The sequence below is a fragment of the Echinops telfairi genome, unplaced genomic scaffold, assembly GCF_000313985.2.
Source record: "Echinops telfairi isolate 266 unplaced genomic scaffold, ASM31398v2 ScPeMD7_3;HRSCAF=10, whole genome shotgun sequence".
Taxonomy (NCBI): domain Eukaryota; kingdom Metazoa; phylum Chordata; class Mammalia; order Afrosoricida; family Tenrecidae; genus Echinops; species Echinops telfairi.
In genome coordinates, this window is record NW_022103899.1 from 339,574 (window position 1) to 354,565 (window position 14,992).

At 47.3% G+C, this 14,992-nt stretch overlaps 1 protein-coding gene across 2 annotated transcripts in view; it reads right to left on the reverse strand.

Moving 5' to 3' along the window:
• The window catches only part of CHN1 (chimerin 1), an 89,047-nt gene that overhangs the window by 10,853 nt on the left and 63,202 nt on the right, over positions 1 to 14,992 (reverse strand). For both annotated transcript variants that reach the window (XM_045294755.1, XM_004701436.2), the window contains 3 exons: positions 7,872 to 8,045; positions 7,022 to 7,099; positions 191 to 328 (listed from right to left, as the gene is read on the reverse strand). In XM_045294755.1, coding sequence (XP_045150690.1) covers positions 191 to 328; positions 7,022 to 7,099; positions 7,872 to 8,045 — 390 coding nt within the window. The remainder of the gene's footprint in view (positions 1 to 190; positions 329 to 7,021; positions 7,100 to 7,871; positions 8,046 to 14,992) is intronic.

Here is a 14,992-nt window from a genome sequence, read left to right on the forward strand (position 1 = left end):
CCACTCCGAGAGCCCACGCCGACTCATAGGGACTCTCTAGGACAGGGTCAAACTGCCCCCCGAGGGGCCGGCACGGGGATGTACCTCCTAAAACGCATCGAAAATACCCAGCAGGAAGGCCTGGAGAGACGGCTCCCGAGAGGAGGTGCCTGTCCGGTTCCTCGGGACACACGCACACACGTGTACTTACTAGCAGACTCTATAAACTTAGGGTAGGCGTCGTATGTGATGAGTGGAATTGGCAAATCCCTGAAGTACAGCTTAAGCGCACCAGTGATAATGTTGATGTCTTCATACACGGTCACAGAAATATCTGCCTTCTCGCCATCTGTTACAAAGATTGAGAGACATAAAGATACATAACTGGACACAGAGCACGGTTTTTTATAAAAGGACACAATTGCGTATATCATCGGTTTTTAATGATTAGCAATGCTTCGGGTTCTTTTTTTAAACACCTAATTTGGGGCGTGCAATAAACACCAAACTCACTGGCCTCAATTCCGACTCTTGTGATCGTGCGGGGCAGGGCAGAACTGCCCCTGTGGGTTTCCGAGACGGTGACTCTTCTGTGGGTAAAAAGGCCCATCTTTATCCCGAGGAGCAGATGGTGGTTTCAAACTCCTGACCTTGCATTTTGCAGCCGGTGTAAGCAGTACACCACCAGGGCTCTTACAACGCACAAGGGCAATGCCACAGATCCATGGCTAATTTTCAGGGAAACGACAGGTTTCTAGCTGAAGTGACTTATTTTCCCCATGGTTTACTATTGGGGGTGGGGGTGAGTTGGGTGGGAGAGGAATGAGGCCTATAGAAATACCTCTTACTGTCACAGCTAGTCAAGAATTCTCCGGGGAATGGTCTATATTTCCTGCAAATATTAAAAATCAAACCAAACCAAAAAAAGCCCCACAGCAAATATGAAAGTCGAAGACGCAACCCTAATTTAAAGGAGCTGAGACCCCCTAGTGCCTAAGACTGCCCCAATGAAACCCTAAGAGCGGTGTTTCCCAAAATGGGTGATACCATGCCCACCCCCCCACCAGGAAGCACTAGAATGATGTGGGGGGGGGGCTGCAGAAGTAGATAGTTATATGTTATCCTGAGTTATGGGCTATAGTGCAAACATTTTTACCTGCTAGGGGGACCCTGAGTCATCTTTCTGAAAATAGAAAGGTAGGCCAAAGTAGTTTGGGAACCTATGCCTTGGACCCATATTCCCCTTTCTGCAACCCTCTGGTCCTCTGTGACCCACGGTCCTCTGGTGTGAATCTTCCATCTTGTGCAGCATTCTATCCTGGGACTCTTGTAACGAATGGCCCAGTATCCTCCCAGTTGGGACCAGGTCTCAGAGCATGGGCAGTAAATACATCCGTGCCCTTCCATTCACCTCAGACCCAAGAGTCACAAGAAGGAACTCTTCCACCTGAGCCTAGTTCTCCATCAAGAGGCCTGTACAGGGAACACTGGGAGAGCATCACTCACTAACCAGATCTCTGTTCAGGGACAGAGGTGGCCAGGAGGGGTAGAATCCCCGAAATCTGAGGGATGAAGGGACCAGGTGTCCCAGCTGAGGGCAGGGTGTGGGCAGGTGTGTGGTATTTTGGTCACGGGACCCCAAGCTGCTCCTTGCCTGCATGACAATAAAATACCTGTTTCTTTTGCATAATGTCCACTTTCTGTCCGTTGGCTAATAAAGCAGGACCAGAAACCCGGGATGATAAAGTCTAGCTCCTACACGCCACATCTGGATCCTGCCTGTGTCGTAGGGCAGGGGCAGGGTTCAAAGTATAAGTAAAACACAGCTCTGGCATGTTGAAATAACTCGACTAGGAGACACTATACAAAGGGGGATAGCTTCAGACGTGCTGACATCCGGGACTCTCAGCAAAGCTAGCCCGCCTTCAGAGCGGCCCCAGGTGGACACATGTGCACGCACTGCTTCGCTAAAATATTGAATTTTCGTCTACACCCTGGTGGTGTAGTGGTTACAGGTTGGGTTGCTAATCACAAGGTGAACAGTTTGAAACTATCAGCTGTTCCGTAGGAGAAAGATGGCAAGACTTTCTATTCCTGTAAAGAGTTAAAGTCTCGGAGACCCACAGAGGCATTTCCACCCTGGTGGATTGGGTCGCTCTGGGTCAGAATTGACTTGGTGGCAGTGAGAGAGAAATGGAGTCCTGGTGGTGTTAGGGATTAGGAGCTGGGCTGCCAACTGCAAGGTCCATAGTTCAACACCCCCCCACCCCCACCCCCACCCACAGCTGTTCTCTGTGGGAGAAAGAGGAGGCTGTCTGTTCCTGCAAAGATTGACAGCTTCGGACACCCTACATAGGCTCTATGAGTCAGTATTGACTTGATGACCACAGATTTAAATTCTTAATTAATGTCTACTCTGAGCTAACACCCCATCCTAGGTTTCTTCCATTTAATTTGGCCTAGAGGAGGCTTCTATGGGTTGAAAAGGAGCCTCCTTTAACATGCAAACACCTCCTCTGACCTAGCAGAGACATCCAAAGGTAAATAGGATCAGGGCATCCTGTCCCTCTTTCACACTTGGCTTGAAGTCAGATGCAGTGTCAGCACAAATTGAGATGTGAAGCCTCTCTGGGAGAAGTGAATTAGACTGCTCCCCTGGGTGGGGTGGGGGGTAGGGGCCTTCGGGAAGCCTGGAGGTGCTGGGGGCCCAAGGTCCTGGGGAAGGAGAAGAAAGCCAAAGACAAATAGCCACGTTTTGCTCAGGAAAGAGAAAATAAGTCCCCTTCTCCTTTGCCTCATAGCTCCTGTTTCCAAAACCAATGAGTTGTTTTCCCAGTAGAATCCGGACTGCACATATCCTATCCCATTACAAGGAGCCCCGATGGTGGAGTGGGTCCGATGGTGGTAACTACCAGCGGCTCCATGGGAGAAAGGCGAGGTTTTCTGCTCCCCTAAAGCTTGATGGTCTCAAACCCACAGGGGCAGTTCCACTTCATCTCGTTGGGTGCGCTGAGTCCACTCAATGGCAGTGACTTTGGTTCTGGTTTGGTCCCATTATGAAGAGAGCCCCTGTGTCACTACTGGGTGGTGTTGGACGGGATGCCACAAGGTGAGCAGTTCAAACAAACCAGCTGCTCCTGTAAAGATTTACAGCCTCAAACGCCTGATGCAGGGTCGCGATGAATCAGAATCGACTTGCTGGCAGTGGGTCTTTGTTTGTTTTTCTCCCCACATTATAGATCTAACGTTTGTATTTTAGTTTGGTAAATAAAGTCATCATTATGCTAACATCATGCTTTGCACAACAGTTTAAACAGGATTTGGAGGCTGGCCCAAGAACCTTCTCCTACTCAGATAATTCTTACTGTGTGAAGATGTTGTGTTGATTAGCATCCGCTCACCCTACTTCATTCACCTCTAAGTCTACTTCACTCAGCACCTCTCCAGGGTGGGCCTCAGGGCCTTTGCGTACTCTTCCTCCTTGGCCAAAGCCTTTACCTATCCAGTACCTTTGCTACTGAACTATGTACTCAACAAACACCTTACGGCCTTCAGACAGACTCTAACTCACCGCTTCTTTTCGTCTTTTCTTCTTCAAGGAAGACTCTTCGTCTCCGTTATTCCCCCATCTCCACCTGCTGCCCCGCCCCCAGGCTAGGTTAAGCTTCTTCAGCTGTTCCTATTTTCACTTATGACATTTGATTAAAATAAATCACATAAATCGTCATGATGCTTACTTGATGTGAGCCCTCCACGAGGACCACGTCTGCATACACGGTCAGATGCTGTCAGAACGAACACAGTGCCGGCACACAGAAGCCTTAATAAGTAGCTTCGAATTAGTGAGTTGACAGAACCTAGACTTACCGATGAGAGCGAAGAGTCTAAAAGATGAACAGTCTGGGTGGGCTTCCCAAGCATAACTGAGCTGGGAAAGGCAGATCGAAACCTGCCTTTCAATCTGTCCACATAGCCCCTTCCATCAGTCTTCATGTAAACACAGTTTTGAAGCTGATGGCCACAAACTAGCTCCCAGTGGTGCTAGGAAAGACCCCCGTTCTGCAACATCGTCGTTCCGGATTGCTTCAGCTCTTCCATTGCCTGGCTCTCCCAGGGGCCGGGGGCTCTGTGTGGGCACGCTCAGGGGGTTTTACTTGCTATGACCTTCCGAGGGCCCTCGTGCTGTGTCCCGGTTACAGAAACCTTTGCTGTTCTACTGGAAGATAAATGGAGCACAGCTACGATGTTACCTGCCAAGCTGGGACAAGGAGAGTTAGTTCTCCGTCCAGGGACTATCTCCTACCCTAGGGGAAGCTGTCCAAGTTCTGCTTTTTAGAAAGCGCCACACTTGAATGAACTCATTATACCTGCATTCTATGGATCCTGCCTTTTTCTTCTTTAAACATTTTTTCTTTTTCTAAAGTAGATTTTTTTTTTTTTAAAGCAGTGTTACATTTTCAGGGCCATTGTACAGACAGTAGAATTTCTGTTCTCCCTGCTCCCACGTCGTTTTTCTTGTTAACATTTTGCACCCCTGTGTGATTTACTACCATTGAACGGATATGGATTCATTACTAACAGAAGCCCAGGGTTTACCTTAGGGCCAGCTCCTGGTGGTGCACCGTCCCGCGGGCTTTCAACAAATGCATGATGGCAAGCATCCACATCATCATATCGTACAGAAGAGTTCCACAAGCCTCAAAATCCCCTGTGCCACCTAGCCGCCCTGTCTCCCTGGCAACCACTCATCCTCTCTCGTCTTCGCAGTCAGAGCCCAGAAAGTCCGACCGCTGGAATCGGCCAGCAGTTGGCTTTTTCGGAGTTCTGTTTGTCACGGGGCAGCATCCAATGAAGAGTCCTGAGTGTCTTTCATCACTTGATGGCTCATTTCATTTCTTTCTGTGTGGCCGCACACAGTCTGTCTACCCAGTCATCTACGGAAGGACATCCAATTCTTTGGGGCGTCATGAATAGAGCTGCTACACACACACCGTGCAGGTCTTCATGGGGGCTTGTTTGGCCTCCTTTCTGCGCACGCCCCGCCACGATCTCATTCTATGAAGTGTAAGCCTCTCATCAGCGATCACTCATAATTATTTCAAATTTCCTTTGCTCCCTGTATTTAGCACCCCATTCCTGTGAACCAAAGAGGTCTGGCGGCACAGTGATCACGTGTTGGGCTGCGACCTGCATGGCCGGCAGTTCAAAACCACCAGCTGCTTCGTGGGAGAAAGACTGGGCTCTCTACTTCCATCACCGTTACAGTCTCGGAAACCTGCCAAGGAGCAGCTCTGAGTCCACCTGTGAACACTGGTGTTCGGAGCGGTTCGTCCGAGACCCTGGGAGAAGCCGTTGCTACCACTCCTCACACGACACCTGGCTCCCATCCCTAGGATCGGGGTGCAGCTGTGGAGGAACCACGGCGAGCTCTTCACGAACCTTCAAACTGTCGTTGGCGCTTTCAAGGGCAGAGTCAGGCTGGCTTGTACCTTTAGTGAGAGGGAAGACAGGCCATTTCTTTGCTTTCTGGGGCCCGGGGACACACTCAATTGGTCCGTGTTAGCTTATTTCTGAGCATCATGGCCAGGGGCTCGGAAGGAGCATGTTTAGTTGCCGTCTTCCAGAAGAAAATAAAAAAGACCCTTTTAGGTTCGTCATTTGGCACGGATCGTTCTTCATGATGACACATCATTATTTCACTTCAGTGTTTGTTGTTGTTTTGCTGTTACCAAATTCTTGGGCTCTAGCCTGTATTTCTTCGGATCAGGTTGGTAAAAGTCACAACTTACCGGTAACTTAGAGGCTTCCTTTCTGTCCCCGCTTCCGATGTCTTCAAGAGGTTGGTGAGCGGGGGAGGAGCGGGATGGAATTAGAAGAGACGTTTGCAAAGGAGAGAGGCTCTTTGAAAGCTCCCAGCTCTCTTTCCCCTTCTTAGTCTGCTTTTACTTTCTGTGCTTGAGGAGGCAGCTCCATTTTGGTAATATCTTATTCTAGTTCTTCAAGCAAAGCACATTGAAGAACCATGGAAACTGAGCTTAATTTAAACGCCAGTCTGACAAATTAATAAAACGACTCCTCTCCCCTACATACGAGTCGACTCTTGGCTCAGCCAGGGGGAGTGATCTGAGTGAGAGAAGCCTGGGGACGAGACAGAGCTTGTGGGTCCACTCCAGCCAGGATTCCAAGGGTTACATCCCTTCCTTTCTTCGCAATAGACTTTAGGTCAATGTAATCACTCTCTGTGTATTTTGGACACAGAAAACCAAACTAGCTGGTGCGTTGAGCAAATCTGACAAGATATCTCTACAGTGTTGAAGGGCAAGGCTGTCACTTTGAGGGTGAAGGTGCCTTTGGATCCAAGCCAGGGAATTTTCAGTCACCTCAGATGCATGTGAAGCAGAACTGGTGCATTTGAACTATGGTGCTGGGGAAGACTATTGAAAAACCACGGACTGCCGGAAGGACAAACAAATCTGTCTTGGAAGAAGTACAGCCAGAGTGCTCCTTAGAGGCAAGGATGTTATCGGGACATGTGATTAGGAGACATCAGTCCCCGGAGGCGGACACCGTGCTCAGTAAAGTAGGGGGACAGCGAGAAAGAGGAAGGCTCTTGACCAGATGGGACTGCCTCCGTGGCACCCCTTGGGCTCAGCGTTGGTATGGTTGTGAGGATGGCGCAGGGCCGGGCAGCGCTTGGCACACAGAGTCCTCAGGAGTCTGAACCAACCCGACGGTGCCTAGCAGCAACATCATGCATTCTGGTGAACACAGCCCAGCCTTGCTTACTCAAATATTGATAAGATTATATTTTATGCTTCTTTCTTACCCTAAAGTTTAGCTGTTTAATACCTACACTGGCTAAAAAAATTAGAAAACATTATAAACTAAGCACCTGAATCTTTTTATTGGATGTAATAAGCATCAATGATGTAAAACAACAACAGGGAAAAAGAGACCATCATGAAAAAAGCAAAACCAAAAAACCCGTATGAGTGTTGTTGGGGGGGAGGGCACAAAGTATCACGGTCCCAAGAGAGCGTACCTCTGTCAAAAGCCATCTTGACATCTTCAATTAAGTCACTGAATCCTGATACTCGGTACAGCCCTTCCGAATTCAGACCTGGAGGGAGGCACGGGGGGACAGATTAGTTTCTTGGGAATTCTGTGTCTTTCCTTCAAATTCCAACTTTTCTCCGCAGTTGGGGCCGACCAGGTCATGTGGCAGAAGTAAAGTATACACCTTTAGAGACCTGCGACACTTTCCTCCTGAAAAAAACCCCTTCCGTTCACAGTTCTGTAACTCTCACTAACGTCACCTGAACACGCACCATCCGGTTCATCAGCTTGTCTAATTAGATCAAAGAGATTAAGTCTTAAGGGAAATACTTTATCACCCAATTACATAACATCTTACATAACAGGAGATGAAGCTGAACGGTATTAATAGGCTTGTAGCAGCTTTTCCCAAGTAGGAAAGAATAATTAGAGTACTGCTCTGGTTTTTGGCCTTGGGTTGTGTTAACAGAGCATTCACACCTCTGCTACAAAGACTTAAAAACAGACATGAAAACCTAATTGAACCGGTCTCTGTGGGTCACCTTTGGCAGATGGGAAGCATCTTCTATCGATTTATCGTTAGCACATTTTTTAGAACAACTGGTTAAGCAGGAGGGGGCTTCAAAAAGTTTGTGGGAAAATTCCATTCTCTTTTGACTAAGTTTTTGCACGGCTTTTTGGGAGCCCCTGCATGTACCTGGAAATCAAGCTGCATGATTACTTGTTGAGTGAGTTCATTTCAGACCTTCATGCCAGTCAACCTCTGCTGTGCGACAAGGCACCCAGGAAGACATCCGGGCACCCGTGAGCTGACGATGGGTCTGGACATGCCTTACCTCTGGATTCGATTTCCCTGATGCACATGTCCACCACCATGGGCCGCTTTGTGATGTGGGCCTTCACGAGCGTTGTCAGGTCACAGCTGTACACCTTTTTGACATGTTTCAAGTCTGGCTTACAGTCATTTGGGACCATCTTGGAACACTGCTTATGAACATTCAAACCACAATCTAAAATAACAGTAATAATAAAGAAAGGAAAAGATTCGTTATAGGCCCACCATCCTTGAGTGGTTGCTTTAGCACAAGACAGTCCTTCTTGAATGCGGCTTCAAAGGGCTTGGTCTCCAGCAGGTCCTTGAGAATGGGGAAATAGTCTTCCCTCTTTTCTCTCGGAAAACACTGGTGACAGGCTAGGGGCTCGGGGCTCAGGGCTCAGCACTGAATAGTTGTATGATCTCAGGAGAAGATACATTTTTAAAACCCATAGTAAATGGTTAATGGAGAGCCTGTGAAATGCACTATTATGTCAGCCGGCTTACTCCTGTGATTTAAGTTTACATGAATGTTGGAATTAACGGGGATATAGATGTACTTGCTGGAGGAAGACGAGGCTTTCTGCTCTCGTAAAGCGTTACGGGCCTGCAAACCCACAGGGGCAGGTCCACCCTGTTCAATAGGGTCACTGTGAGTCGGAACGGACTCGATGGCCGTGAGTTTGGTTTGGGGAATACAGGTTCATTTAATTACACTTGCTATAATGTGGGATTGGACACACGGCCCTCTTAAAATGGCCCTGCTCACACTCCTCTCTATTCACAATTATTTGTACAGATGGAATATGCATTTCATCTCGTGCAGAACCTGCACACAGACCAAGAGGCAGGCAGTCAAATAGAACAAGGGGCTGATGCATGATTTAAACCAGGTCAGGTGTACATCGGGGCTGAAGCCTTTAATCAGACATATTCAATCTGTATGCTCAGCAAATAATCCAAGAAGCTGGACTATAGGAAGAACCAGGCACCAGGATTGGAGGGCAACTTATTAACAACCTGACCTATTCAGATGACACTGCCGTGCTTACTAAAAGCAAACAGGACTCAACGCACTTACTGTTGAAGATCAGAGACTACTGACTTCACTACATGTTACAACTCAATGTGTGGGGGGGGATTGTTTACAATTGGACGAATAAAAAGCATGATAAATGTTGAAAATATTGAAGCTGTCAAGGATCTCATTGCACTTGGATCTGCAATCAGCTCGCAGGGAAGTTGCAGCCAAGAACTCAAACAAGGTGTTACACTGGGCAGACGCAATTCCAAAGGCCTCCGGAGAGTGAAAAAGCAAAGATGTCACTTTGTGGCCTAAGGTGCATCTGACCCAAGTGCCTCATCAGCATGCCAAATCTGGACAATACGAGCAACGAAGATGGAAGAAGTCCCGATGCTTTTCCATTCTTGGGTTGGTGAAGGACACTGAATAGACCATGGACGACCAAACAAATGAACACATCGTGTCTTGGAAGAAGGATAGCCAGAGTGCTCCCTAGAAGTAAGGCTGGTGAGATCTTGTCACACATGATTCTGAACATGCTATCAGGGTGACCCGTCTCTGGAGAAGAGCATCGAGTCCGGGGTAAAGTAGGGGTCAGCGACAAAGAGGAAGCCCTCAGTGAGAAGCACCGACACAGTGGCTCCCACCACGGGCTACAACACCGCACCGGCTGTGGGGCCGGGGCGGACTGAGCCGTGCCGGGTTCTGTGTGCACAGGGTTGTTCTGAGTTAGAACTGACTGGATGGCACCGAACAGCAATGATAGATCATTAAGCTGGCAGCTCACAGCAGCTAGTATTGGTTCTACTACTATTGTCACCAGCTTACATTGGTTGAGGGCTTATTAGAGTCGGGCTGTTCCAAGTGCTCTACATTTACTGTTTCATTTAAACTCGCAGAGCTCTACAAAGCAGGGACAATTCTTCTTCTCCCTTTTGTAGCTGAGGACACCAAGCATGGAAGCCTCAGGCATTTTATGCAAGCTCATGCAGTTGGCAGATAGTGGAAGCGTGTTTCAAGCCTCAGCAGCATTCTAGAATTACTAATTTTAGCAACCACACCACCTCCACTGAAGCTATACTTTGCCAAATTAAAACTTTACTGAGTTGTAACTTGTAACATGCAAGAACCAGGACATTTTCTAGCTGACAATCGAGACACTTACATTTTTCAACAAGGAGAACACAATGAAATTTTAGAAGGGACAGAGAGAAGATAGATAGATATATGGTTACATTGGACTGCAGAGTGAAAAACCAGTCACTGGATAATTCAATTAAAATAAGTCAGGGTTACCCTTAAGTTTTTAAAAACATAACCCAGATGTTCTTAAATTCATGAAAGCTAGATGCTAACTTCTTATAAATTCAATAAAAATGGGGCTAGAGATTTTATAGTCAGATCCCAAGAAACTGATTTAAAGACCATACAATGCCATGCCTACTATTTTGATCCTTGGCTCAGCCTTAGCTTTGTTTTTTAAAAAAATTCTAGGTGTGGGGTGGGGCAGAAATTCTTCTGAGAAGTTATGAGAATTCGATAAACCAACGCACTCAAGCTGCTTTCCACATTGTAAGTGCTAGACAAAGGCTGCGATCGAGTTATTGTGGCTTTGGGTACAGCAAGAGTTCTAGCTACCATCAAATTCTGGATGGTAACAGCAATTAATAGACACCAGGGAAATTAGCCTGAACATTACATATAGCATGGTTCTTTAGTTCAATCTGTAGACAATATTGCCTTGAGATACAAACTCGAAAGCTCACAATGGTCCATATGCACCCAGCCCCTTTTACATGCAAAGTTAGGTGTCAAAGGAGCTCAGGAAGCCCGGCAGTGAGGTGCACCAGAGGTGGCCTTGCCAGGGCTAACAGCACCCACGCATCAGCATCACTAAGCAACAGCAGCTTCTTCCCTGAATACTTAAAAGCTTCCAGAGCCAAGAACTCAACCTACATATCTCATGAATTCTGCACAAATAATGTCCAAATTACTTCACAACCCAAACCCATGCTCATCTTAAAATTCAGATTGGTTAATACATATAATAGTGGGTTCAATTATAGGGCAAATCAGTGGCAGAGTGTCCACTTAACAGACCTATGGTAACTCATTTTAGTGTCCTGGGAAACCGCTGTACCTTGCAGTTAGACCTGGAATCACTGGTCATTTGATCGTGAGTGAGTTCCTGAACGGTCCTGTACCTCAGCTAGGTCACCCTGGGGTAAAATTAATGTGTTTATCCAGGAGGGCCCATGTAAGGCTTGGATGGTACTACGCATAACGGAGTCAGGATAGCCCTCTCCACACAAGCCCAGGGCTATCCAGTTGATTCCGACTCACAGCAACCCTGCAGGACTGAGCAGAACTGCCCCGTGGGGTTCCTGAGGCTGGAGTCTTTACAGAAGCAAATGGTCTCACCTTTCTCCCTTGGGATGAACCACCCCATGCTTAATTCGGCGAGGCCACCACTGTCCCTTTACACATAGGAAATGATCACTATTCACCAGGATTGTGTTGTTGTTAGTATTTAGAAGGGAAAAAACCCAACATTTTAAGAAATCTTTCCTATGTTGCACCCCAAAACTAGTTACCCAGTACTGCTATCTATGATTGGCTTAAAACTCAAAAGTCTAGTCTGCATTTGTAGGAGGGGATGGCCAGCTCCTGACAGGTCTTGGATGGCTTCGAGACTCCAGGTGCGTCTACCTCTACATTGTTCTTATCATAGTTTAGTTACTTAACAGTATTTCCAAATCTGCTATCTTTTGTTTTAAGACTGCTTTCAATGTTGTTTTTTAAATCATTTTATTGGGGGCTTGTACGACTTTTATCACAACCCATCCATCCATCCATTGTGTCAAGCACATTTGTACATTTGTGCCCATCATCATTCTCAAAACATTTGCTTTCTGCTTGAGCCCTTGGTATCAGCTCACTTTTCTCCCCACTCCCCCACCTTCCCTCCCTCACAAACCCTTGATAATTTATAAACTATTATTTTTTCATGTCTTACGCTGACTAATGTCTCCCTTCACCCACTTTTCTATTGTCTGTTCCCCTGGGAGGGGATATATCTAGACCGTTGTGATCTGTTCCCCCTTTCTCCCTCCACCTTCCCCTTACCATCCTGGTATCACTACTCTCAATATCGATCCTGAGGGGTTTATCTGTCCTGGATTCCCTGAGTTTCCAGCTCTGATCTGCACCCATGTACATGCTCTGGTCTAGCTGGATTTGTAAGGTAGAATTGGGATCAAGAGAGTGGGCGGGCAGGGGGGGGGGGGGAGCATTAAAGAACTAGAGGAAAGTTGTTTAATGCTATACTGCACCCTGACTGGCTCAATGTTTGTTTGTTTTTAATTGTCTTCAATTTTCACATTTTTCTGTTATGATCTATCTGGGCATGGATTTTTAGGGCGCTGCCTTATTTGGGAATCAATCAGCTTTTTAAATCTCGAGGTTTTTGCCTTTGTCCACCTGTGGGAAGTTCTCAGCCCTCTCTTCCTGAGCAGACTGGCCCGGGTGCTACGTCCTCCCTGCATCTTCCCTTAGGGCTCTGGGGCTCGTGTCACTTTCAACCGTCTGTTTTCTCTGTTGCTCAGATGGATTCTATGCATCCATCCTTCAAGTTCAAGGAACCCTGAGGCTCTGTCAGGTAAGTGTTGGTCTGATAATCAAAAGGTCGGCTGTTCAAATGCACCAGCCACTCCACGAGGGAAAGATGAGGCCGCCTGCTCACATAAGATTAACAGCCTGGGACACTCTAGACAGGGTAGTTGGGAGTCAGGAGGGTGGGACCTTCACGGTCACGGATTCTCGGTCATCTCCACAATGCTGTCACTGGGTCCACCCAGTGAACCTGTTACTGTGTTTTTCAGTTCTAAAACTTCCACTTGGTTCTTTTCTTACAAACTTTATTTCCTTTTTGTTATTTCCTGTCCTCCCTTTGCCTTGTGTCACGAGTGTCCGTAATTGCCAGCTGGAACATCAACACAATTATAAACGTTGTACTTTATAGTGGCTGACTTCCTTGCTGATGTTTCCAGCGTGGGTGTCATCTGGACATTGGTATAGGCTGGCTCTTTTCTCACTCGCCTTGGGATCTGACGGCGAGTTCCTCACACGGTGAGTCGTTCTGGACCGTATCCTAGGGTTGCTGAGCGTTAGAGGACTCTGGTTCTCTTTGAGCGGGTAGTCGGCCTGCTTAGGATGAGGATGCACGTCCTGGCGTGTGTGCTTTGTGGGTTGTCGTTAAAATGTCAGCTTGGTTTACTAAGCCTCTGCAGAGCTATTCTGCCTGCCCCACGTGCTCTGCAGCACTAGGTGAGGAGGAGGAGGCCACACGGCACCACTGGAGGGGTGGGGGTGGCACACGGGCTTTGGCCCACAGGCCGCTGCTGCAGCACCTGGTGAGGGAGAAAGCCAGGTGCCTGCAGCATGGCAGGTCTGGCTGTGGGTTCCCTAGCTCTTTGACTAAGAAGAACAGCCTTTTCTTGGGATGGCTCTTTGCTTGTGCCTGTTGGTAGTTATGGGCCGTGCTCCAGCCTGAAGACGTAGGAAGCCAAACAGAGTCAAGCCCGGGTGCTACTCAAGTTGTCTTTCTTCTCGCCTTCAGGGTCTTCTGGTGGTTGGTTTGTGCATTTGGTCCAGGGACTTTAGTTCGAATTCTTGGGCGGAATAAAACAACATGCACTTACTCTAGCTTGTCCAGACAGAGCCCTGACACAACATGAAAGCACAACATTCAGCAAGGCTTCACGGTCTAATCGTAATGCCGACTTGATTCAGACTTGAAGTGTGTGACCGGCCGGCCTCGGGTTGAATTGGGAAGGGCTCTGGAGACCCTCCTGTTTTCACTTCACGGTGAGTGAAGTCCGAGGGTTAGATGCTGATGGCCTATGCGGGTTACTCGGCGAGAAGGTGCCGGAACCGAGAAGCAAGCCCTGCTGTCCTGATTCTCCGGCCAGCGCTCTCCGTGCCTCCGCCGACAGCCAGCCCAGCAGGGGCTCCACGTTGTTTTTCCGTGTTGGAATCAAATGTTCTGCTTTTGAACGTCTTATTCAATCATGTACGTTGTCCCCATTTTTATTTGTTTGTGCTCACACTTGCGTTAGACACCCCCACATACAGCTTCTCTTACCCCCACATACAGCTATGTGTACGTGACTGCAGGGCAGGGCGCCTACAAATCAGTCATGGAGCGAATGCAGCGTATTCTGCTTTGTCAACTCTTGCCTCATACAGGAACCCAAATGAAAACCCAGTAGAAGGCGTACGTCTCTCAGAGCATCGGGAGGGCATTAAGCATCCGATATGGATGTTGACACCCCCACCCCCACCCCACCCCCCCGTGAAAAGTCTGTCGCTGCTAGGCTTGTTTGTGACCCCGGGACACCAGGCTCAATGACGATTGAGCTCAGAGTCAGATATTTAAGGAAGAGAGCAATGCTTTATACACTGATATTCTCTCTCCCATTGGAGGAAGAGGACACGATGGGATAATACATTATGCTACATTTTAGCCATGCATTTCAAAGGTCAACACTTCGTAGCATATGAAGCCCTTCAGAAGACTAAAGGGCAGGGCAAAGTCATTAAAATGGAATCATCTTTTTACACCCTTAAATTCAGTGCCCTGAGCTTGTTCTGGAAAATGGCTGCTTCAGGAGCTAGCTGTGTTTCAATATTTCAGTTTGCCATTAAGGCTTTATTTGGTTTTCACACTTATTTATTAAAGTCATATAACTCCTATATAGTCCCATTTCTCCCAGAGAAGCTTGACACTATAAATGGGTAGAAAAGGGAGTTCATAAAAGAGCATTCCATTTGTTGCATCTCTTGGTTTGGTGGGTCATTTTTATGTTACTATTAAGTCACATGTGCCTAATTCCTCAAGTTAATAACCAGAGACTAAACATTAAAAATTCAAGTCACATTTCATATACTTCATTTCTATTACTTGAGACTACTAACCTTGGGCTACTCTAAAACTTTTCTAGGGCTTAATTTCCCTAAAACACATCTGTACTTTGTATCTAAAGAGTGAGTGTATATATATATATATATATATATATCCGATATTGCATTTTATTGATAGGTATAACCAAACCCCCCCC